This window comes from Saccostrea cucullata, unplaced genomic scaffold, assembly GCF_032062105.1.
Source record: "Saccostrea cucullata isolate Sc308-1 unplaced genomic scaffold, CSIRO_AGI_Scuc_v1 ctg765, whole genome shotgun sequence".
NCBI lineage: Eukaryota > Metazoa > Mollusca > Bivalvia > Ostreida > Ostreidae > Saccostrea > Saccostrea cuccullata.
Genome location: NW_026932784.1, coordinates 325,365 through 349,862, shown reverse-complemented (window position 1 = coordinate 349,862; position 24,498 = coordinate 325,365). Strand labels below are relative to the sequence as shown.

The following is a 24,498-nucleotide window of genomic DNA, read 5'->3' as shown; positions in this document are numbered from 1 at the left end:
CTTGATTTGTCAGCGTTGAACTTGAATCTCCAATTTTTAGAATAGTCATATGCTGTGGAAAGAATGATTTGGATTGCTGCAGGATATAACCCTAGACAGGAAATGTCATCTGCAAGGGCAGGATTAGAACTTGTGATGTTGTAGATACCCATATTCGGACATTGATCTTGAATGTCAAGAAGTAGATCATTTATAAAAACTAAGTAAAGAAATGTCGAGAGTACCCTTCCTTGACGAACTCCTTGAGATACGGGAAACCAGTTCGAATTTGCAGTATTTACTACAAAGAACAGGTGGTTTTTTTGTATGACAGTCGTCTGTAAGAGTCCAAAGCCGACCAGATACTTCCAGGCGGTGTAGCTTGTACATAAGACCATGTCGCCACACTGTGTCGAATGCTTTCTGGGTATCCAAGAAAGCAACGTAAACCGGACTACCAAGTTCTATATTGTGATATATAGTTTTTTGGAGGTTGAAAGATGCAGTGAGGCAGCCGAGCTTCTGCTGGAATCCCTGTTGTTGTGTGTTAGAAAAATCAATAGCGGACATGAGATTTTATCCTGCCTAATAACAGTTTTTCAAAGATCTTAAGAAGGCACGGAAGTAAGGCTATTGGTCTGTAACTGTCCGGGGATTTCCGTGGTTTGTTGCTTCCCTTGTGTATAGGGATTATAATGTCTTTTTAGCTCACCTGAGCCGAAGGCTCAAGTGAGCTTTTCTGATCACATTTTGTCCGGCGTCCGTCTGTCCGTCTGTCTGTCCGTCTGTCTGTCTGTCCGTAAACTTTTCACATTTTCGACTTCTTCTCAAGATCCGCTGGGCCAATTTCAACCAAACTTGCCACAAAGTATCCTTGGGTGAAGGGGATTCAAGTTTGTTCAAATAAAGGGCCATGCCCTTTTCCAAGGGGAGATAATTATGAATTAGAGAAAAATTAATGGCATTTTTAAAAAATCTTTTTCTCAAGAACCACTGGGCCAGGAAAGATGGAACTCATGTGGAATCATCCTCAGGTAGTGTAGATTCAAGTTTGTTCAAATCATGACCCCCGGGGCTAGGGTGGGGCCAAAATGGCCGACCCAAGTTTTACATAGGAATATATAGGAAAAATCTTTAAAAATCTTCTTCTCAAGAACCACTGGGCCAGGAAAGATGAAACTCATGTGGAATCATCCTCAGGTAGTGTCGATTCAAGTTTGTTCAAATCATGACCCCCGGGGATAGGGTGGGGCCAAAATGGCCGACCCAAGTTTTACATAGGAATATGTAGGAAAAATCTTTAAAAATCTTTTTCTCAAGAACCACTGGGCCAGGAAAGATGAAACTCATGTGGAATCATCCTCAGGTAGTGTAGATTCAATTTTGTTCAAATCATGACCCCTGGGGCTAGGGTGGGGCCAAAATGGCCGACCCAATTTTTACATGGAATATTTAGGAAAAATCTTTAAAAATCTTCTTCTCAAGAACCACTGGGCCAGGAAAGATGAAACTCATGTGGAATCATCCTCAGGTAATGTAGATTCAAGTTTGTACAAATCATGACCCCCTGGGCTAGGGTGGGGCCAAAATGGCTGACCCAAATTTTACATAGGAATATATAGGAAAAATCTTTAAAAATCTTCTTCTCAAGAACCACTGGGCCAGGAAAGATGAAACTCATGTGGAATCATCCTCAGGTAGTGTCGATTCAAGTTTGTTCAAATCATGACCCCCGGGGATAGGGTGGGGCCAAAATGGCCGACCCAAGTTTTACATACGATATATATTGGAAAAATCTTTAAAAATCTTTTTCTCAAGAACCACTGGGCCAGGAAAGATGAAACTCATGTGGAATCATCCTCAGGTAGTGTCGATTCAAATTTGTTCAAATCATGACCCCCAGGGCTAGGATGGGGCCAAAATGGCCGACCCAAGTTTTACATAGGGAGTTATAGGGAAACCTTTTAAAATCATCTTTTCAAGTAATTCAAAGCTATGATTAGTGATATTAATATGGAATCATCTTCAGGTAGTGTAGATTCTAGTTTGTTCAAATCATGAACCCCTGGGGGGTTAAAATTCAAGCCCCCCCCCCCCCAGTAAACTTTCAGTTCTGATCTGATATGTGCTTTTTCCTAGCCAATGTGCTCGGGTGAGCACTGTGGCCCCTGGGCCTCTTGTTTCCAGGAGTCGGGGATTTGACCAGTTTTTATGATATAGTTAAAAAGATGCTGTATACACAGTTTAAGTTCTGAGCCTCCGTAGACAATATGTTTGTTCTGAATTTTGTCTAATCCAGGAGCTTTTCTGTGTTTTAACTCACTGATAATTATGGAAATTTCGTCGATGGTGACATCTCCGCCTGGAAGGGATTTATCCGTCAGAATTTTGGTAGTTGTTTTCAGATTGGTGTAAGAATTTTCAATAAAATGGAAGAAGTCAGAGTTAAAGGTCCCGTTATCCTGTGGATTGTATATACGTTCAAAGTGATGCGCGAAACAGTTAGCTATATCCTCTGGGTTTGAGTATGTAACATCATCAAGTTCTATTTCAGGATATATTCGAGAGCTACGAGGTCTCTGACGTTTGATGAGCTTCCAGAATAATCGCACATCACACTCTGAGGCTCATCAATGTCCTTAAATACATTGGCTAGGTAATCGTTGTGCGCAGATATATATATTTAGACACAGGGATAGACTGGGATGCAGCATTGTGTAACAGACATCCTGAGGATTGCCGCGGTAAAGCAGGGTCTACCCATAATGTCCTCCTTGTCAATACTGAGTAGTTTTTGAGCAAAAAGGGGGAGGGCAGAGAAAAGGAAAATCCAAAAATCGCAAAATACACATGGAAATAGCCGAAGTTTTGAGCGACAAAAGTTGTTGCTACAACAGAGTCTGATACGTCTGTTTCATATTAGGTTAACGTCTTCGAGCTGATTAGATACAGGAGCATGCTCGACACATGAATTTTTCAATTACGTGTTCCCACTTTTGTCAGTTAACTGATTTTTATTTGAAAATTAAAGTATAGCGGTGTGCACTTGCTTATTGCATTTTTTGGTCTACTAGTCAGAGACTTTAGAAAAAAAACATGCGATATATAGTAATTAAGGTGCCCGTCGTCCGTCTAGTCTGTAAAACATTTTTATTTTTTATTATTATTTTTTTTTTTTACAAAATACTCCTCCTCCTACAGTTTTGATCTGATTTCAATTTAACTTGGCACACAAGTAGACTACAATAAGATACTAGTATACATAAATTCTGATTTCTGTTTTTGATTTCAATGAACAAAATTTTAACCAATAATTATCAAAACAAAATATCCCTTCCCATTTCCCCCTCTCTCTCTTAGTGGACATAAAAACTATAATTTTGATACATCATGATAAAGTAATGAAAAGATGTATTGATGAACACTGAATTTGATTTTTTTTTATGTATGCTAATTTATTGACATTTTACATTTGAAAATTATTTAAAATTGTTGAAACAAAATATGGAATATTAATAAAAGTTAGATCTCCTAACATGCCAGTTGTACGTATTTGACTAAATGTTCAGAAAGATTTGGAAGGTTTGTTATTCCAGATGGTAATTGGTCATTTTTCAAAAGGGTCTCTCGAATTTCACATCGACACAATTGTTTCAGTTTGCGGGGAGCTTTATAGTATTCACTCGGCAAATATCTTGCAGCACTTTCTCGTATAAAATAAACATGCGGAGACTTTTCTTTAAGATGTGCCACGGTTTGACCATCAAAATTTAGGTGAAGTGTTTTGATTGTTCGCAGAATATATTCTAAGCACCGTTCTAGTAGTTCCATTGGATTTTCGGATATGCCTTGTCCGGTTGCTTCCTCAATAATTTGTTGCGATCCAAGATTTCGAAGTACGTGTTCGAGAGGTTTTCCATGTGGTGTTGCACCATATTGTAGCAGTAGCAGAACAACTTGCGGTTTCAAATTTTCACACGCCAGAGTGAGGCACTGGGTTCCAATATGGTTATCTGATGAGGTATTGCCCGTCATTAGGAGAGTTGGGTGCCCTATGGGTATATCGAGATAATAAGCTTGGCTTCCCTGTATGAGTTCTTTATACACCACACGAGCTGGGCCTTTAAATAGTTTATCTCCCAACTTATTCTCTGTGAAATCCACTACAAATCCAGCAGCTGCCTGGATTACATGGTAAGCCTTGTCTAGTGTTTCGTTGGAAACAGACAAGTCATCATAATACATGAAATCTCTCATAAATAGACCCATGTCTATTCCTCGACTGTATTGAAGAAGTTCCAGTAAGAATCTTCGAAGTGGCTTCTTGTCGTTGACTTTTAACTGGAAGCATAATCCGAGACCCAAGTGAAGGGATAACCAGCAATATTGTACCTCCTTTGGATTCATGTTGTGTGACCGCGTGTAGGCCATGATATCGTCGAGCGCCTGATCCAAAGTCATTTCTCCTTTGTTGATCATATCATAATACTTGAATCCTATCATTTCACACTTGCCCTCTAAAGTTCCATAGCCTGTTGCGGTCTTTTTGGTAAGAGTCGCAAACGAGTTTTCCACTTTTTTCTTAGAAATTGCTATACCCATTTTTTGATTAAATGCCGGTCGTGTTCGAAGTAAAATAAAGATGGATTCTACCAAACTTCAATGCCGACTGAAAGCGAGTGTTTCTATGGAATTTCGATGTTTTCCTTGACGTAACAATATTACCTTCCTCATTGTGACGTCATGGATATTGTTTACAGAAACAGTCGCGTGTTTTGTTGCGTTTCTTGTAGCGAAACATACATATCGGCTTTTGTGTGGAATTAAAAAAATATATAATCTTTTATCGTTAAAAAGGCAATCAAGCCATTATTCCATCACGCAATCAAATAACATGAAAAATATTAGCACAGTATAAGGTCTTTCGTAGAAATGTGGGGACGGTATTCTAGCACCACGGTTGTTTGTTTTTCGGATTTATTTGCATTTTTAAAAAATTTATATTAATTCCAATTTTAAAAAAAATAATTTGCCGCATTTAAAAGACATTTATCAAATTGACGATTATCCGGGGAAATATTTTCTGTACTATGTCGTTCTTCGTTTATTTCAACTTCCGGGTCATGATGGAATTCCCCTCAGCTATCCTGGTAACAAAATCATGAATTCATGTAGGTTAGCCCATTTGTTTTCAAGAACACAGTAGATTGAAAGCTTCCATCCAACTTTATTACACTTTAAATTTAAGGTAAGCATTTTAATGATACATGTACTGCTCTATATTTTACCTCCACCAATATTGTACCAAATCTAACGTGTCAGATTTATACATGCTATACACTCACAGGCACCTGGATTTGTATCAATCAGTCGCTGAATATAAGACAAATATAAAAAATTATATCCCCTTCATATGTCAATATTACACATGCATTTGTATATAGTGGGTAGATGGTAGAATTTTTCGATTACATGTAACACTATTTGGCTAAAACATTAAGCAACCAGTCTAGTCGAACCCTCAAACGGGGGTATACCCCCAAACGAGGGTTTTCCTTCCCTTAATGCAACGCTCTAAAGCTGAAGTGGAATTCAAGAACCATAACTTTTCTTATTTAAAAAATAAATATTTTTTTAAAAATCACAAACATACAAAAATGAATTGTCTACACCTTTGTTTTCAATTAAAAAATAAAAATAAAATTTTCTTCGTTTTTATTTACCTCATTTCTGAAGCACAAAAGTTTGTTTACAGGACAGAGGAAATTCGGACGGGCACACAAGAAAGTGTCGAAAAATAATAAATAACATGTTAATTACACAAAATTTGTAATACCGGGGAAGAGAATTATATGTAGTTCAAATTTAAACAAACTGTTGTTTGTGTGTTCATCCGTTTTATCAAATTATGAATAAAAAATCAAGTTGTATCAAGCATGGATGTCAAGGCACAGAATATACGCTAACTTTTGGAGAGAAAAAGTCTCGATTTTTGCAATAAACATATACTTTTTCGCAATACAATCTCTTTAAACATCTTTAATCTATCAAATTTGAGTACATACAGAGCTACGAAATAATCCATCACTTTGCACGAGCATATTTTGTGGACCACACATTTTTCCGTGAAAACGGCACTTTTTTGAGTGTCTGCGCATGCGCGTACCCCCGTTTGAAGGTACGGTTTTCCTACTTCCGTTTACCCCCGTTTGAGGGTTCGACTAGACTGGCAACTGTCAGATTGATAAAAATTCAAGTGCCTTTGATACAGTTTGCAGGATAAGAATAATTTAGGTTTTTTTTATTATACATGTGTATGTTAACACAGTATTTCCAGTCTTTGCTTCTAGTTTCATAAATTCAATAAGGACACGTACAACACTAAACAACAGGCTTATTGAGAAAAACCCTTGTATTCTTTGAGCCCTGAGAGGGGGGGGATAGCACTGGTCAGGGACAAATTATTTATTTTTCCAGACGGGAACAAAGGAAAGGAGTGACTTGCAACCTTTTTACCATTGATCTTTTTAATTCAAGAAAAATATGCAAACAAAAAAATATCATTTGAAGGTCAACATGGTCAAAGAAATTTAATTGCATTTTAATCTGATGACTGGCTTAAGGCCAGATAAAATTAATCCTAAGATTCTCATCCCTGCACGCCCCTCTCATAGTGTCCCGCCCCGGTAGTTTTAATTTTGATTTTTGGGTGTCTAAGAGTTATCTCCTGTCTGCGTCAAAAGTCTTTTGCCGCTATTTATAGTAAAAGAGCCATGTGAAGAATGGAGAAAAATCAGCAATAAAAGCAGTTTTAATATGTAAGGAAAAGATAATTTGTCAGTATAGAGAAGGCAGAGAAGAAAAAATAGCATAAACACATCAACTAAATATCATCACTGGCAGAGCAAGTTTTTAAAGAGATTTTAACTAAGTTAAAAATAGAAGAGGAAAATGATACCTGGTCAAGTTTTAACTATCTCTAGCTATATGTGATTTTGCATTAAAAAAAAAGAAAAAAAAAGAAAACTTTGTCAGCAGACTTTGGAGAATAATAGTGCTAAGGAAATGTGAAATCTTAAACCTGTTCAGGTAGTTTTTTCCCACTTAGCCAAAATTCTGAAATTCTTATTCCCATGCACATAGCCAAAATTGTTATTTTCACACCTGAACGGTCACCTGTGTATAGTCTGTTTTAGACTGATTAACAGTAATTTACCTGTAATTTTCACCTGAGATTTATATATTTACCTATATTCTTATAGGTATTAATAAACAAATTAATTAAATGAAATAAAATTAATAAGTAAATATTAAATAAATTATACATTTATTAAATAAATTGTATAATTAATTAAATCAATAAATGATATTAAATAAATAAATAAATAAATAAATAAATAAATAAATTAATTAATTAAAATAAAATAAAATAAAATAGATAAATAAATAAATGATAATGAATAAATGTTAAATAAATACAGAAAAGAAAGAATTAAGAAAAAAAGGAAATTAATTATACATTAGGCCAAAATAAAAAATAGTCTTGTTTCCTGCTACCCGACCTACCCTATTTTTTTGCACCCGACCCTAAAGTGTTTTTTTTTTTGGCTTTTGGGGAAAAAATTGAAAATTTTAGGAATTTCATGTTTCAAAAGTGAAAAAAAAATTATACTCAAGTTGTATTACATGAAATATATTTATAGAATATGGACTTACATAAAATTCCACTTGAGTTGTGCATCAAAAGAAATGGAATTTCATTTAAAAAGATAATATCTACCTGGCTATGACATGTTTAATTTGGTTTTGTAGTAGTTCATATCAAAAAAATACCGTTGGAAAAAAAAAATAAAATTAAAAAATAAAATAATTTTCCTACCTACCTACCCTATTAAAGCAATTATTGTTCATTAAATGCTCTTTTTTTTACTTATTCTAAAAAAGAAAAAAAGATACTATGTACATTACTTTATTAAGTATGGCGAACGTGCAAGTACGGGTGGATTTCCTGGAGAACGGCAGGGGAGGTTTCTTCCTTCTTCAAGGTGGTTTCAAGTACTCCATAAGAACAAGATTCAACGACAGAACCTACTGGAGTTGTGTTGACAGACAGTGTCCGGCTTCATTAACAACATCTGAAAACATCGTGGTGAAGTTTAGCAGACCACACAACCATGAGGACAACTACATAGGACAAGCAGCCGAATCCTTCATCAGTGGTGTGAAGAAGAGGTGCAGAGAAGAGGCAACACCAATCCCCACCATCTATGATGAAGAGTTAGGAGGTTTGCGCAACACTGAATGTGATGATTCAATGGTGGATATGATTAGGAACATTCCAATATTCCAGGCCTGTAAGTCTGTTTTGTACAGAAACCAGGCTAATACAACTCCAAAGCTGCCTACTTCGCAGGAGGAAGTTAACCTCAATGGACCATGGACCTGTACTTCAGCTGGAGAAAGGTTCCTTCTCTGTGACGACACTGATGCCCAAGGAAACCAAATCCTGAATACTTGAATATTATGATAATGACTGTTATGTTATTTTCATGTTTGAAATATTTGATATGACCATTATTTATCAAAATGATTAATAGTATATTTATGTAAGAATGGCAACTTTTGCATGCCTGTTAATGTAACTTTATTTAAAGTGTCGGTGTGATATTTTGTGTTTTTTTTTTTTGTGATATGAAAAAGAAGAAGAATTAAAAATAAATATCTTAAAAATAAAACATGCTTCTTTATGTATTAATTTAGCTGAAAAAAACAATGAACTATTTAAAAGAAAAACATGTAATTACAAATTAGAGTTAGAATTTTAAAAAAATATAGAAAAAAATAAAAAAAACACACACACACACACACACACACAAATTTTAATTACAATAAAAAAAAAAAAAAAAAAAATCTTGTAATTACATTTAAAAAAATGTGAAAAAAAAAATTTAAAAAAAGGAATTAATGAAAATTAGAAAAGACATTTTAATATTTAATACATCACTTTAAAATATTACTTAGAAACAAATATAATAGATGAAGAATTTAAATAATTCATAATTCATAGTACTGGTCATTCTAAAACAGACTATAGGACACCTGTAATTAATTTCTTTTGTTCTTTCCCTGCCCTTACCTGTACACCATTCCCACTTAGCCAAAACCAGTCACCTGTATCAATTTCAGAATTTTGGCTAAGTGGGAAGTCTAGGCTTTTCAATAGGATATTTTGTAGATTTTGCAAACATGACCTAAGCATGTCAAGACTCGAGAACAATCAAATTTTTAAGGAAGGTGGAAATCTGCGACACTTTACGCAAAACAGAAGGATTTGTTGGTAAAACTTTGAAAGGTATTCGGGGAAAGGCGATGAGAAGTCATGCATGCACAATTTATTAGTATTGGCACCTCATTTTGTTTGGCGTGTGCCGTATATGTGTACTTAATTATTTGTTAATTAAACTATAAAATATTTAATTTTTTAAAACATGAACCATCTGTAGATATTTAAAAGAATATGACAGAAAACAATAAAATCTGTTCATATTAGCATTAACATAATGACCAAAAAAAAAATGCATGTTTTGAAGAATCCATGTTTTGTTGATACTTTCAATTATAAAAAATAAAATCCACCTACCCGCCCCAATTTGGCCTAATATAATTTTTTTTTTTTTTTGTGTGCATATTATATTCATAATTTGCATCTTCGAACCTTTCATTCCTGATTTCTATTTCTGGTTTGGTTCATATTGATTTTTAAGGAAAATTTTTATGTTTATCTGCAGACTCAAGGAAAATATTTCATATTTAACAGGAAAATGATCATTGACACTGGGTTGTGTACAAAGACATGTACATTTGAAAGCAAACGATTACATTTATAATGCTTATTTTAAATTTTTTTTCTCTGCATTACATTTTCATGGACATGATTGTAGTTGTTTGATATTGAACAAAATATGTGCTAATTTGCTTAATGAAAGATTTGTGTAAATCGAAACTTGAATGTAATTTTTTTTCTATAAAACTAGGTTTTAGTTAATTTCCTCATTATGTAGGAGTAATTGTATTTATTGAATATTATCAGCCAAAATTGAATGTAATTTAATTTAATTGTTTAAGTAGTCTAAGTAATTCATCAGAAAAAGAATCCATTCACATTTCACTCATTATGCTCACAATAATTTACTCACAGTGATAAACTGCCGGATACCAGCTTGTGAAACAGAGGTCAAAGATGAAGAAAATTCGCTTGTCTGACACTGACCTTGAACTCTTTGAACTGGAGATCAACCCAGGGGATTATACATTCTTCACCAGACACAAAGAGGCCTTCAGATGCATGTGGAAAGAACAGGTTAGATTTCCTCATAATACTGACAAGCATAATTATAAGCACAAAAGAGACAATATGGTGTAAAATTGCTAGAGATGTACTGTGTTCTGTAAAGTCATATTTTCGAGGTGTCAAATTTTTGTTTTTTTGAGGAAAATATATTGGTTCATGAGTATTTGATTTTGTGGTTGTAGAATTGTGTAGTTATATATGAAAAATTGCATTTTGTGGAAGATATAAATTTGTGAGTCTCTTTACACCTTTAAAAACCATGAAAATCAAATCCCCACGGACATCGGTGATTTCACAGAATTTAGATAATACAGTGAAATTGTAACAGTTTTCATTTAGGTAGAAATGTCAGTGCAATGAAATGGCAGCGAAGTACTATGAGACTGTATTTATAAATAACATTTGTCTTTTATTTATCTTTAATTAATTTGTATCTAATAGGGATTGTCTTTCTGGAAAAAGTTCATCATAACATTTCGAAGCTTTACCAATCGACATGGAGCTATCAAAGAAATATCCAGTAATTCTAAAAAATTTGAAGACTTCATCGACCAGGCATTTATTTTTGTTCAAGAAAACTTTGTAGAAGGTAAGAATGTAAAATTGTAAATTACAAATTACTTTTTAATTTTTATAACGATTTGAAAGTAATTATATAAACAGTGATTTAACTTGAGTTGTATGTTCATTGTTGTAGGGAGAGAGGGGAAAGCTAAGACCTTTATTGATGATGTAGCCAAACTAGCCCAGAATAGAGACCGGTTTAAAGATCTGGATTCCAAATCTTTTGGTAAAGTAGAGTTGTGACATGTGTGTTTTAAAATATTTACCAATTTACAGAGTTTTCATGGAAGCATTTACGGGATTATTTGGGACTTGCTCTTTTATGTTGTGTGTGCATGGTTTTAATTGAAGTCCTGAATTATTTATGTGGAATGCTATTTATAGTCAATTTTTTCTGGATGGTCAAGGTATGTAAGTTGCATTAATTTATTTTTGGGTCTGAGGAAAAACGAAATCAATTAACACATGCATTCATATATCCCCAGTAGAAAAAGTGGACTTCTGCACTTATTATTATTATTAAATAAAACCCTTTCTTTGCACAGAATTAGAAAAGATAGTATTGTAGTCTTGCTTCTTGATGATACAAAGAGATAATTTAATTCACACTGTTGCATTATTAAGTTGCTCCTCAGTCCTCATTATAAACATTCCTGCTACTACTGTCTTTCTGATTGTACATGTATATCAATCTTCATTTTTACACACAAAAATGTTCAGTTAAATTGGTTTTCCAATTTTCTGTATAAATTTCACAAAATTAATATAGCTATGAGTATATGTTAACTTATAAATGGAAGTAATCATGTATTCATGTATAGCAAATTAACAGGCTATAAATCTTTAAAGTTGGAAGATCCTCTCAAGGCTTTTTTGGCCCTGTTAATGTCTAGAAAATCAAAACTGCTCAGTTTTTGGTGACAATACATTAAATATCAATTTCATAATGGCATAATTAATTGTTGAAAATGATGTATTTTGATAATGACATAATGAAATGCATCATTTCAATACATGTATCATGAAAATCCCTTAAAAATTGTCCAAAATGCAATCTAATCAAGATCAGACTTCATACATCAGCGCCGTATTGTCAGTATTCACTCTGCGTAAGAGTGAATACGGGGCAAATCTAAGAAGTCTGATTTGATTTAATTAGATTGGTCCAAAATGTTCAGTATTTTGTATTTTTTTAATCTTTTTTTTTTCTCGATTTTAGCCAAGGATCCATTTTACATGAGAGATACAAGGTAACATTTTTTAAAAAAAACAACTTCAAACATTTCTTATATTTTAGAAAAGTAATTTACTTTTGAGGCATAGCCAGTGAAACTGTTTTCATTTATTTATTTTAGAGATCTATTTAGACGATTCTTTGGTCCACCAGATCAGAAGGCGTCATATCTTAAGGTGTATGTGGTTAGTCCAATATATTTACGATTCGGAGGATCGGTATGTCGATGTCTCAGACGTTGGCTAGATGCTCCTACCATGGAAGAGGGGGACGAATCATATTGGGTACCTCCTGAAAACCAGAGTAATGGTAACGAAAAGCCTCGGAGCACTGTGATAATGTGCAAACCTTGTCTTGATGACTGTAGTACAAAATATTTCCGAGAAAAAATATCTGGAAAAAGAAATGGGCCAAGCTTTATAGACTATTGGACACTAGGAGACCCACGTTTCAATGACAAAAATAATCCTTTGTATGACTTATCGGCGAACGAGTTTTCGGATTGGAGAGACACTCTATCCATTGAGAAGTTCCGTGACTTTGTGCATTATGCCAAATTCCAATATGGTGATGAATCCAACAAATGCCAGGAGTGTTTGAACTTGAGCAATAAGCGGGAAGATCCCATGGACAGTATATCTGTAGCAGACTGCAGGTCAGACGGTCACAAAAAGAAAAAACGCAAGAAGAAGAGCAAGGTCAAACCTACGGCTGACGATGTGGATAATGATATCGATGACCTCGTAGCACACATTGAAGGAGAAAAACAACTGGATCAAATGCCTGTTTCTACATTCGCTGGGGCCAAAGTTCCAGACACTGTCATACCCATTAAGAAAAATGAGGATAAGAATCAAAACAAACCTGTAAGTAATAAAAAGAAGAAAATCTATGAGGAAAGAACTAAGATAATGGAGGGATTTAAGTCTGACATACTGCAAGCTAATGATGACCTTCCAAGGAACAGTCGATTAGAGGGTTTTAACGTGGTCCGTATTGAAGACGATAAGACAGGATCTAGTGAGCTGACAGTATCCATCAAAGCCATTAAGGTATGGTAAAAAATTTTTAAAAAACTTTATTTTCAGATTGTAAAATTAATTTAACAGAAATTTTGAAAAGTAAACTTCAGTGACATAAATTCAAATCAAAAAACTAAACTGGATTTTTGTATGTACTGTATACAGGGAAATTTCGCTCCCATTTTATTTTTGCCCCTTTAGCCCTAACCTTGATTGGGCAAATTTAAAACGGGGCAAATTAAAAAAATACGAAATAATTTCATTTTCTTAAACAAAACTGTGATTGGGCGAATTGAAGACAGGACAAAATGGTTTGCAAGTCTGAAAGGGGGAAAATAAAGCGGGGCCAAAAAAAACCTGTATACAGTATTACTCATAGAAAAATTACTTCAAGCTTTACATTGTATTACTCTTTTGCTTGTGTCCAAAAACCTTAGTGAAAATTTTTCTTCTCATCATTGAATTTACAAAACATATATTGTACTGTGTGTAATATTGATGATGTTGTCCCCGTTAGGGAGAAGAGGGCAGATCCCCCCGGCCTAAGATGACGCGATACCAGAGTTCCTATCCGCTGACGGCTCAGATGATCCGCAGTCACCTGGAGAACCTCCCTGAGAGGCTGGAGTGGTACGAGGGGGACTGCTGGTGTGCCTGTGTTCTGAACTATGCCACAGAGGAGAAGGAGAACCCTACAGACTTCACCATCAAAGTTTCAGGACCTGACGAAGATACCACCAAGAGAACCATGTTTAAATGTAATGTATATCTTGACCCCTATCACTGAAAAGCTTCAGAATCTTTGTATGATTTGCTCATTTTAAACTTTAAAGTATTTTGATCCTCAGGTTTTGAAAATCAGGCATTGTATAATTGAAGATGCTCATAAAAAGATCTCTGAATTCTCAAAGTGAATTTATGAATGGTAGTTCTTCAAGGTTGAAGGTCAAATGCTCAGGTTCACCTCTTTCTTTTTTGGGCATGAAAAACTTGTAAAAATTAAAACTGATTAATTTTTTTGGACAAGGTGTTATAAATCTTAATGCTTCATGGTGTCAAGATATCTATTCAATATGATATACATGTACCTATAATCTTCTTAAAATTTTCCCATGAATCGTTACTGTATACTGGGAAATCTTTACCCATGTTTTATCTTAACCCCTTTTTAGGGCGAATGTAAAAGGGGGCATTTTCAAAGAATGCAGCAAAATTTCTTAAATAGAACTATGACTGGGTGAATTTAAAATGGGGCAAAATTGTTAGCAAGACTGTGCAAAAGGGCGAAAATAACATGGGGTAAAAATAACCCTGTTTACAGTTCTTCCCTTTTCTTAAATTAAAAAAAAAAATCTAAAAATTGCCCTTGTTTCATGTTTAAAATTTTTTGAAGATAATCACAACCCTCTGATCAAAAAAAGTTTATGTTGATGGAATGGGGACTTTACATTGTTCTCTTCAGTACTGTTTTATGTGGGGCGGAGGAAGAGCCGGTCCTGCCCGGGCTGGGTGATGGAGGACGATGACGTGGTGGCCTGTATCCTCCCCGACGACTGCCCTGACCAGGAGGGACTGTCCATCTCTATCATCAAAGGCTTTCACTTCCTGGATAGGCTCAGCAATGATGAACAAAAGACCATGGTTAAGGCAAGTATTGAGGCATTTGTTAGTTTTGGAATAAAATTTGAAGATAATGAACAGTGTAATATTGCTCAAATGTCTAATCAGGAGCAGAGCAAACACAGCTCTCTTGAAACAGAGGTGGGTTCAAGTTGCATAGAGGAATAAGCATCCCTAAATGGTCACTTCCTTTGTTTTCTCCTTATCATGAATCATTGTCCTAGCAAATAACAGTTTAGCATGAGAATCTTGGCATATAAGTCTTAAAACATTCTTTCTTGTTATTTAAGCCATGTTTGTGTTTAAAAGTTTTTAAAGTGCATGAGTTTTAAATACTGGTAATTAACTTTAGAGAGCATTTATACACCCAGTTAGTATTATGTTTAATATTATCATCATATTTGGTGAAGAATAGTAATCAGATGAATTTGTATTGGTTAATTTTAAGTAATGTTATGAAATAAATATTGTTTACAGACTGAAGAGGCAGAAAAACCAGCTGAAAAAGTTCTAATGACAGTAAGAGGAAAAGATGTGGAAAAACTTCTGCAGGTAGGTTTATGATTCAGATATACAATTGGAGAGATCCACTAGATGTTAGCTCATATGAGCTAAAGGCTTAAGTGAGTTTTTCTGGATGAAGTTGTCTATTTGTCTGTCCTCTTAATTAATTTTTCACATTTTTGGCTTCTTTGCAGAATTACTAGACCAATGACAATCAAATTTACTGTGGTAATTTAAATAGCTCAAAGTATTCTTGGCTAAAGGGGATTCAATTTTTTTAAAGGAGAAATAATCAATAAAATGGCCACATTGCTTTGATGGGGGGATAATCAAGAAAATGTAAAATAGGAAAAATTTCTTCTTAAAGCCAGCTGTCGAAACATGGCTGAAAAATTGCCAAATTGGGGTTAAACAATTAATCAATCAAAATGCTGAAAATTCAGGCAAATGTTTATGTACCATATAAAACTTAAAAGTTTATTCTATAATTTTCAGAAATAAATTATTGACAGGTATAAAGATTTTACTATTCTTGAATCTACAAAGGACTTGGTCCTACTGCATATAAAAAAAAAGATTTCATCAAAGGATATGTGAGCATATTAATGTTTAAATAAAAGTATAAAATTAGTATGTTGGGGTAAATATTATCCTATTATTAAGCTCCGCCAATCATGTCCACTTCCAGAAAATTTCATTTGTCTCAATTTTGGCAGTTTCCCAAGTATTTGAAATGGGTAGAGGGAAACACAACAAACAAATAATTGTAATGTTTGATGACATGGTGCAGTGCAAGGGCAATTCAGTCCTGCATAGATTTAGTTAAAAGCTTACATCTTCACAAAGCCTGTTTTCTTTCAAAGTGTCAAACAATATATGACTTTCTTTGATTCCACATCAGATAATAATTGTCTTAACTAAATAGTTGAAGAGGTACATTGATATCATAATGATTGATTAATATTGTTGACTTACAAAATAGTTGACTTATTATGCTAACAAGATTTTCTTTTTCTATCTTTTGAAACAGAATGAACTGGGAAAAGGTGTTCTGAAGGTCATATTGGACACATATGGCAATGTAAGTGATTGGTTGTAATATATATGAAGTTTCCTTCTATCCTTAATGTGATTTTTAGCTCTACTGGTCAGAGACCAGAAGAGCTTATGCGATAGTAATGCGTCCGTCGTCCGCCCGTCTGTCTGTCCGTCTGTCTGTCTGTCTGTAAACAATTTTTCAAAATGCTACTCCTCCTACAATTTTGGTCTGATTTTAATATAACTTGGCACACAAGTAGACTACACTAAGATACATAATTCTGTGCATCAGGTTTTACTTTCGATGAACGGTGTTGCCATGGTTACTAAAAATAGAAATTTCTGTGAAATTCTTTTAAAATGCTACTCCTTCTACAGTTTTGATCCGATTTCAGTATAACTTGGCACACACAAGTAGACTACACTAAGATACATAATTCTTTGCATCGGTTTTTGATTTCGATGAGTGGTCTTGCCATGGTTACTATAAATAGAAATTTCTGTGAAATTCGTTCAAAATGCTACTCCTCCTACAGTTTTGGTCCGATTTCAATATAACTTGGCACACAAGTAGACTACACTAAGATACATAATTCTGTGCATCGGTTTTTGATTTCGATGAATGGTGTTGCCATGGCTACTAAAAATAGAGATTTCTTTGAAAGTCTTTCAAAATGCTACTCCTCCTACAATTTTGGTCTGATTTTAATATAACTTGGCACACAAGTAGACTACACTAAGATACATGATTCTTTGCATAGGTTTTTGATTTTGATGAACGGTGTTGCCATGGTTACTAAAGATAGAAATTTCTTTGAAATTCTTTCAAAATGCTACTCCTCCTATACTTTTGGTCCGATTTCAATATAACTTGGCACACAAGTAGACTATACTAAGATACATAATTCTGTGCATAGGTTTTTATTTTGATGAGTGGCAAGGATCACTTTTTTTTACTTATTGCTGGTTTAAAGTCTCAAGTCCCAACTGCTACTTTTCTCTTCCTTTGTTTTAAGTATAAACCAGTAGAGCTACAGTCTCGACAGAGACTTCTGGTTTTAAAAATCTTTCTGATTGGCAATTTTTCTGATCCTCATTATAACAATGAATTAATATACAATTTAAACATGTTCTATCATCTTCTAAAAAGTTTATTCATCAGGCCATCTTTTTAAAAAAAAAATGTTTGTTTGTCCTCTAACCACTGTTTTTCGAAAAATGATCTGACTCAAAACTTTTCTAAACCTCCTGGAAACTATTTTTTTTTTATTCCTGGATATTCTCGTCTTGTTAACAAATGTGATTTCAAAGATGGCCCTGAAGGTAGATTCAAGATAATCCAACACTTTGCTTTAATCTAAACATGGTTGTGCATGTGATGTGTATCTGTTGATAACAAATGAGATGTACGCTTTGTTAATGTCCCTGCCCAGACTCCAGTTGTAAAGTAAAACTCAATCACAGATCAACAGCCCATTTTAGAAATCTTGTGATGACTGCTACAAGGTAATGGTTTATAATGGTTTCAAATAAATTTTTAAAAATATTTTATTTGAAGTTTTTAGCAAAGCACTCAACCTGAATTAAAACTTATTATTACAGAATGCTATAAATGGAAATACTGGTGGAACCATTAATTTAAATGCACCATTTTCAGATAAGTATGTATAGCTTAAAAAAACTATTATACATGTATGTCCTAAATTCAATTAACCTAAGCAAGAATTGAATGTTACATGTACACTAGTATATTTAAACATGATGAATATTTTAAATGATATTTCTTTGCAGAGAACATGGCTGAAAAATTGCCGACTGGGCGTTAAATAATATATTATGTACAATCAATTACAGTGTAAATGATACAAGACTTTATGCATTATATGAATTTTTCAGTTGAACCTAAGATAACACCTGTAACTTTACTTATGTTTTTTTTCTTTTCAGGATTGGGAAAGAACAGGTGAGGTTAATTATGTTTGAATACAAGACTCTGGGGATGGGGGGGGACTTCAGATTTATATGCATGATGCATGTTTAAATGTACTTTTATATTGTACATAATCCACCTGGTCAATGCTTGAACTAGAAGAAATCATGCAAAATAAAAACATATTATAAAGTAATATCACAATAACATTGGCAAATCTTGGACCTTTATCATTGCAGGAACAACCAATATGGACCCAAATACAAAAGGACCCAGAAAAATTTGAACTCTTCTTCATGGTTTCAAAGAGTACTGGTAAGCTTTGCAATTAACTTGCTTATAGCAAACACACTTATAATAAATTGATGCTGTTACAGCAACTTGTTTTTCATTCCCCATGGGTTTTAAAACATATTGTAAAGCTAACAGATATAACAAATTACATTTATGATGAAGCACAAATCTCCCATTTTTGACACTTTGTTAAAAGCATGTTTTACTGTATTCTAAAACTTAATTATTTGCTGGATGGTTTGTATGAAGTTGGTACCACTTAAAAAAAAACAGATACAGTGGAGCCTCATTTATCCGGACACTTTGGTTCCTAGTCAATTTGTCTGGATAAGTGAAGACCTGAATTACCAGTTAAATAAGACAAAATAACTTTTAAAAATTCTGTTCCAATGAAAAATCGTACGGAAACTGAAGCGTCCGGATATCTGGCGTCCGGATATCTTAAGGTCAACTGTATATGTGTTAGAATTTCCTTTAGTAGAGAAGAAAAAGCAGATGGTGAAAATGTTCTAATTTCATTTTAATATAGAACCTCAGCTTCAGAAGAGAGGATTTACAACCGTGGATTACTCCCTATTTGAGAAAGACCCTATGAATAAATATATGCCATGGGAGAGAGTGTTCTGTCTCAGATGTAAAAGAAACAGAAGAATTTGTACATGTGGACCTTTCAAAAAATTTGTTGAGTTGGAGCAAACAAGAATGGAACCAGTCAATGTAACTAAAAGGGAGGATCTGGATTTGAGGCTGGGAACCAACATGAGAAAGCCCATCCTCCAAGATATTCTGAACAGAGAGTTTGAAAATCATGCTTCTCTTAAAGAAAAAGACAAGCAAAGATTTGAGCAGTTGAAGGCTAATTTACAAAGTGTCCCAGAGGTGGATGAGGAGAAGGCCAAAGAGGAAATGAGGGATTTTATTGCATCGGTCCTCATAAAGAGGAAGATGGAGGAGGAAAAAGAGAGGCCCAAGAAGGTGCTTTTATTTGGAAGTGGATTGAGCAAAGATGGGGTTAGCAGGATAAGCCAAGTTAAGACTGTGGAGGAGAGTGGGAAGAAAGATAAAGCACAGGGAATTTATAATCCAAATAATAGGAAGGGTAGAGTATATAGAACTGTTGTAAATGAGAAAAGTAGAAGCAGAGAACCCAGGAGTACAGCGATTCTAATTAGACCACCAGAGAAAAAATTGAGTGTCAATGGAACAAAAGAAATACAGAAAGGCAGTATGGACAAAATGGCAGGTAGACAAAAGGAAGAAGAAGAGAAAAAAATTGAAAATGCTAAAGATAAAGAAAAGACCCCAGAAGATGCACCAGTTGGGCTAGAGAGTATTGATAATGAGGACGATGATAATGAATGGGTAACTACTTCAAATTTTAAGAAGTTCTGAAACTTTTCATTGGTTTAGCTAGACTCATTTAAGTACATTTTTGTGGAATCAATTTGATAGTTTGGTATTATAATCATAGTTTTTTTTATATCATTAATAATATGGGAAGAAAAGCATTTTATACTTTTCATTGGTTATCAAAATCATTTGACTTCTTATTTTTCCCTTTAATACATGGATAAGCAATTTTCTCTTGTGTGAAGGGAGGAAATTGAGGTAAATTATGTATTGTTTCCTTCACAGACGAGCACAGATGATGAATCAGATGATGAGAAAAAAGAAGACATTCAGCCATTACAGACAAAGTCAAAAGAACCAAACATTCCAGATGACTCAGCTGATTGTGCAAAACCACAAGTTGAGAAGGAAAATAATGAAGATACAATTTCTGCAGGAGAAGGGGAGATAAAAGCAATAGAGCAGTCCCCTATACAAGGACCTGAAGTTGAAGTTAATAAGGATGACATTGAAAGAAGTAAAGATGAGTCTTCTGTGCTAGAAGTGGACAAAGATCAAGTAATGAAAAGTGAGGGTGATGAAAGTAAGCCAGTTGATGCGAAGGGGCAGGGAACCAAGATAAATGAAGAAGTTCAGATGGTTACTGGAGTAGAAGGGGGACCAGTCACTACAGATGAAAACCAATCAGCTAATTCTGAAGAGGGAGAAGCTCCTATAAAGGAGGAGGGAAAACCAACAAGTCTAGAACAGAAGGAGATAATTGAAAATAATCCAGAAAATTCCTCTCTGGCAAAGGAAAGTGATTCACCTGTAACAGATCAAGAGAGGTCAACCAATACAGAAGAAACACAGGCAGAAGTAGCAGATCAGGAAAAGTCAGTCACAGAAGAGAATCTATCTGCAGAAGAGAAAGCCACACAAACCACTGCTGAACAAACTGGCTCCTTGGAAATAAATGGGAACGAATCCATTACTACACTGACGGAACAAAATTCTACCCAAACTGACCAGGATGGAAAGCCACAAGATGAAGGTAGTAATCAACATCAAGTATTGACTGATAAAAAAGATGAAGTGCCCTCTACAACAGAACCAGTTATTGAGAAGAGAGAGGTTCTTGGTGGAATACTTAAGTGCTGCTCATTCTGTAACACAGAAGAACCAGCCCCCAAAACATACAAGAAATGCCTCAAGTAAGTACTTTTTCCATAGTGTCTGTATAGAAAGTAAAAAGAAAGAGTGTGGTATACACCCCATTTGTCCCCCCTTTCAATACTGTAAACCAACTTATTCGCGACGACTTTATTTTGCGATTTACCAGGGGAAAACTAGTTCGCGACAACTTATTTTTGCAAACAAGCTTGGTTTGGATCAGTTGTTAATTGACACAGAGACTTTAAGGACCATTTCGCGCTGAGAAATATTCGCGATGAAGAGGCTCTCGCGAACCGCGCAAAAATTTCTCGCACGCGAAAAAAAGTTGGTTTACAGTATTCAAAATGGAGTTACAATAAATTTATTTTAGAGCACTATACAGAATTGTAAAAATATTTAAAGAAATATTTTATTCTTCAGATGCAAACAAGAAGGAATCATTAGTGCTAGATATTACTGTGGGAAAAATTGCCAAAGTAAGTGAATGCATGTTAACGAACTGTCACTTTTGAAGTGAAGTTTTATATTGAAAAGAGGTTTCATATTTGAATATTTTGCAGCAAGTAAGAGGTTTCATATTTGAATATTTTGCAGCAAGTAAATACTGTATATTGCATTTTGATAAAAAGATACAGGTCTTATGTACTGTAGATATAATTTAAATTACCAATAAATGCCATTATAAACAAAGAGTCGTTTCTATTAAAGTAACTATTAGTATTAAGGTGATGAACAATTTTCCTGTCAATATTTTCAGCATCAGACTGGAAAATACGTCATAAAGGAGAGCACAAAGAAAACCTACTGGACTGAAAAGACATTCAAAGATTTTGCTATGCTGTGCTTACTACGAGGTCTTTTGTTCAGAATTTTGATGAGCTTGGTGATTGTATTCTTATTATTTTATATTAATTACCTACTTTTATTTTTTTTCTTTTCTGTATACATTGATTTTTTTTTTTCAAAAATGTTTTGATCATGTAATGTTTATGTTATGTAAAATTTATAGATATTGATTGTTACATAAAGGCTATTCAGTTTTATTAACTGTAGATCAAGGATAATTTTTTATGTGTAGTTTTAGTTTTGCATTTAAGTCTTTAGGAAAATGACATATTTTGTGACTTTATTTGAACATATTTTAAGTGGAATTATTATATCGAAGCACTTAATATTATGTATGTGTCTATCTTTTATATTTATTTAGCAATTCGATGTTTTCAAATTTTATTTTAAAATCAAATTATTTTATTGGTTAAGTACAATCAAGAAATAATTGTTTAACTTATAATTAAGATTTGATTTGTCTTACAAAAATGACTTGTCTTGACTCTCTATATATGAGTACCCTATACTACAGTGCTTAAAATGTATTTAATTTTCCCATTTTATTCGCTGAATATGTTTGAAAATTTTGTGTTATATGTGTCCATGTATGCACACATAGCTTAGAGTATTTTAAAATTTTTTGATTAAAATGATTGATCAATAAAAATAGCAATGAATGAAGCTACTATCATGGTTTATGTAGACGAAGACATACTCTTTAATTAAATGCATTATAGGAGGAAACTTCTATCAGTAGTTATTCTTCAACAGAGTGCATAATACTTAGAATAAAAATATTCAAGGCATACTATACATGACTGGAATTTCTATTTAATAAAATGCTTGTTGTAATTAACTCATTTATGCCATAGGCACTCCCCATTTTTATGTGCCCAGATCTATTCCTATATTGTTTTTGCCCTTCTGTGTGTCTTTTGTCAACTTTAACCTTCACCATAACTTTTGAACTATTAGAGATAGAGATTTCATGTTTAGTATGCATACTTCAGTAATTTAGTTATTTCAAATGACACCAAGTTCAATGACCTTGTGACCTTGACTGTGACCTATATGCAAAAATATCTTTTTTCGAACTTTCACCATTACTTTTGAACCATAAGAGATAGAGACTTCATATCTGGTATGCATACTCCACTAATTAAGTTGTTTCAAATGACACTAGGGTCAATGATCTTGTGACCTTAACTGTGACCTATATGCTAAGAATAGTTTTTTCAAACTTTGTTGCTGCCGAGCGCATAGTGTTTCACTACATATCTTGTAATTGTTAAAAATACACCTTCTATACTATAAACATAACATTATGATATTATTGTAAGTGTATATATTTTTTTAGGTCACCTGAGTAAACTCAGGTGACCTATTGCTATCTGTTTTCGTCCGTCGTCGTGCGTCGTTCGTCGTGCATCGTGTGTTAACATTTGAACATTTTCAGCTCCTTCTCTGCAATCACTGAACCAATTTCAACCAAATTTGGCACAATGCATCTATGGATGAAGGGGAACAAAAATTGTGAATTTCATGATCCCTGCCCCCCTGGGGCCTGAGGGGTGGGGCCAAAACCACTAAAATTAATGCAATCTTTAAAAATCTTCTTCTTTACTCCTGGACATCAAGCAGTCAAACTGTTTACATGATTGTAATCAGCAATGAGTCCGCTACCAAAATTATGAAATTCATGGCCCTGGGGTCAGGGGTTCTAGTGCTAGGGCGGGGCTAAATAAGTAGGTAGTGAAAATGCATTATTTCTTTGAAAATCTTCTTCTCTGCTCCTGGGTATTAAATAAACCAACTAAGTACATAGTTATGATGAGCAAGAGTACCTCTACCAAAATTGTGAATTTTATGGCCCCAGGGTCGGGGGTTCTGGTGTTAGGGCGGGGCTCTATTGATTATATAGTGAGAATACATGAATTCTTTGAAAATCTTCTTCTCTGCTCCTGGGTATTAAATAAACTAACTAAGTACATAATTATGATGAGCAAGAGGGCCTTTACCAATATTGTGTATTTTATGGCCCCAGGGTCAGGGGTTCTGGTGTTAGGGCAGGGCTCTATTGATTATATAGTGAGAATACATGAATTCTTTGAAAATTTTCTTCTCTGCTCCTGGGTATTAAATAAACTAACTAAGTACATAATTATGATGAGCAAGAGGGCCTTTACCAAAATTGTGAATTTTATGGCCCCAGGGTCAGGGGTTCTTGTTTTAGGGAGGGGCTCTATTGATTATATAGTGAAATGCGTCAATTCTTTGAACATCTTATCCTTTGCTCCTGGTTAATATACTAATGATCTAATTACATATTGAAGGCCAGGATTTATTTTATTTTCAGTTTTACAAACCCTCCGCTCAAGGTTTTGAATTTTCAGAAAAAAATAAATTTTTTTTCTTTCCGATGTCAAATTTGAGTCGGGATCGAGATTTCAAATTTACGAACTCGCACTTCCAGTTTTACGATGAAACGGCGGGTAAATAAAGCTAGATCTGAGAAGATAGCTTGGTTTAGTGTAAAATTCATCGGTAAGAGTGCCATTCAAAACGTTTCACCCGTTCAAAGGACAAATAAAATGCTGACGACTTTGTTGCACAATGACATGCTGGTGAG

At 34.2% G+C, this 24,498-nt stretch overlaps 1 protein-coding gene across 1 annotated transcript; it reads left to right on the top strand.

Annotated features, from left to right (window-relative positions):
- The first annotated feature begins 5,100 nt into the window (after positions 1 to 5,100).
- LOC134236151 (uncharacterized) lies at positions 5,101 to 22,617 on the top strand. Its single transcript, XM_062718328.1, has 17 exons — positions 5,101 to 5,227; positions 10,178 to 10,339; positions 10,772 to 10,919; positions 11,028 to 11,120; positions 12,114 to 12,144; positions 12,250 to 13,180; positions 13,668 to 13,908; positions 14,613 to 14,797; positions 15,248 to 15,322; positions 16,305 to 16,355; positions 17,915 to 17,973; positions 18,260 to 18,275; positions 18,482 to 18,557; positions 19,066 to 19,898; positions 20,172 to 21,079; positions 21,462 to 21,517; positions 21,799 to 22,617. The coding sequence occupies exons 2-17, from the start codon at positions 10,220 to 10,222 to the stop codon at positions 21,852 to 21,854; spliced, it is 3,879 nt and encodes a 1,292-aa protein (XP_062574312.1). The 5' UTR covers positions 5,101 to 5,227; positions 10,178 to 10,219; the 3' UTR covers positions 21,855 to 22,617.
- The last annotated feature ends 1,881 nt before the right edge of the window (positions 22,618 to 24,498 follow it).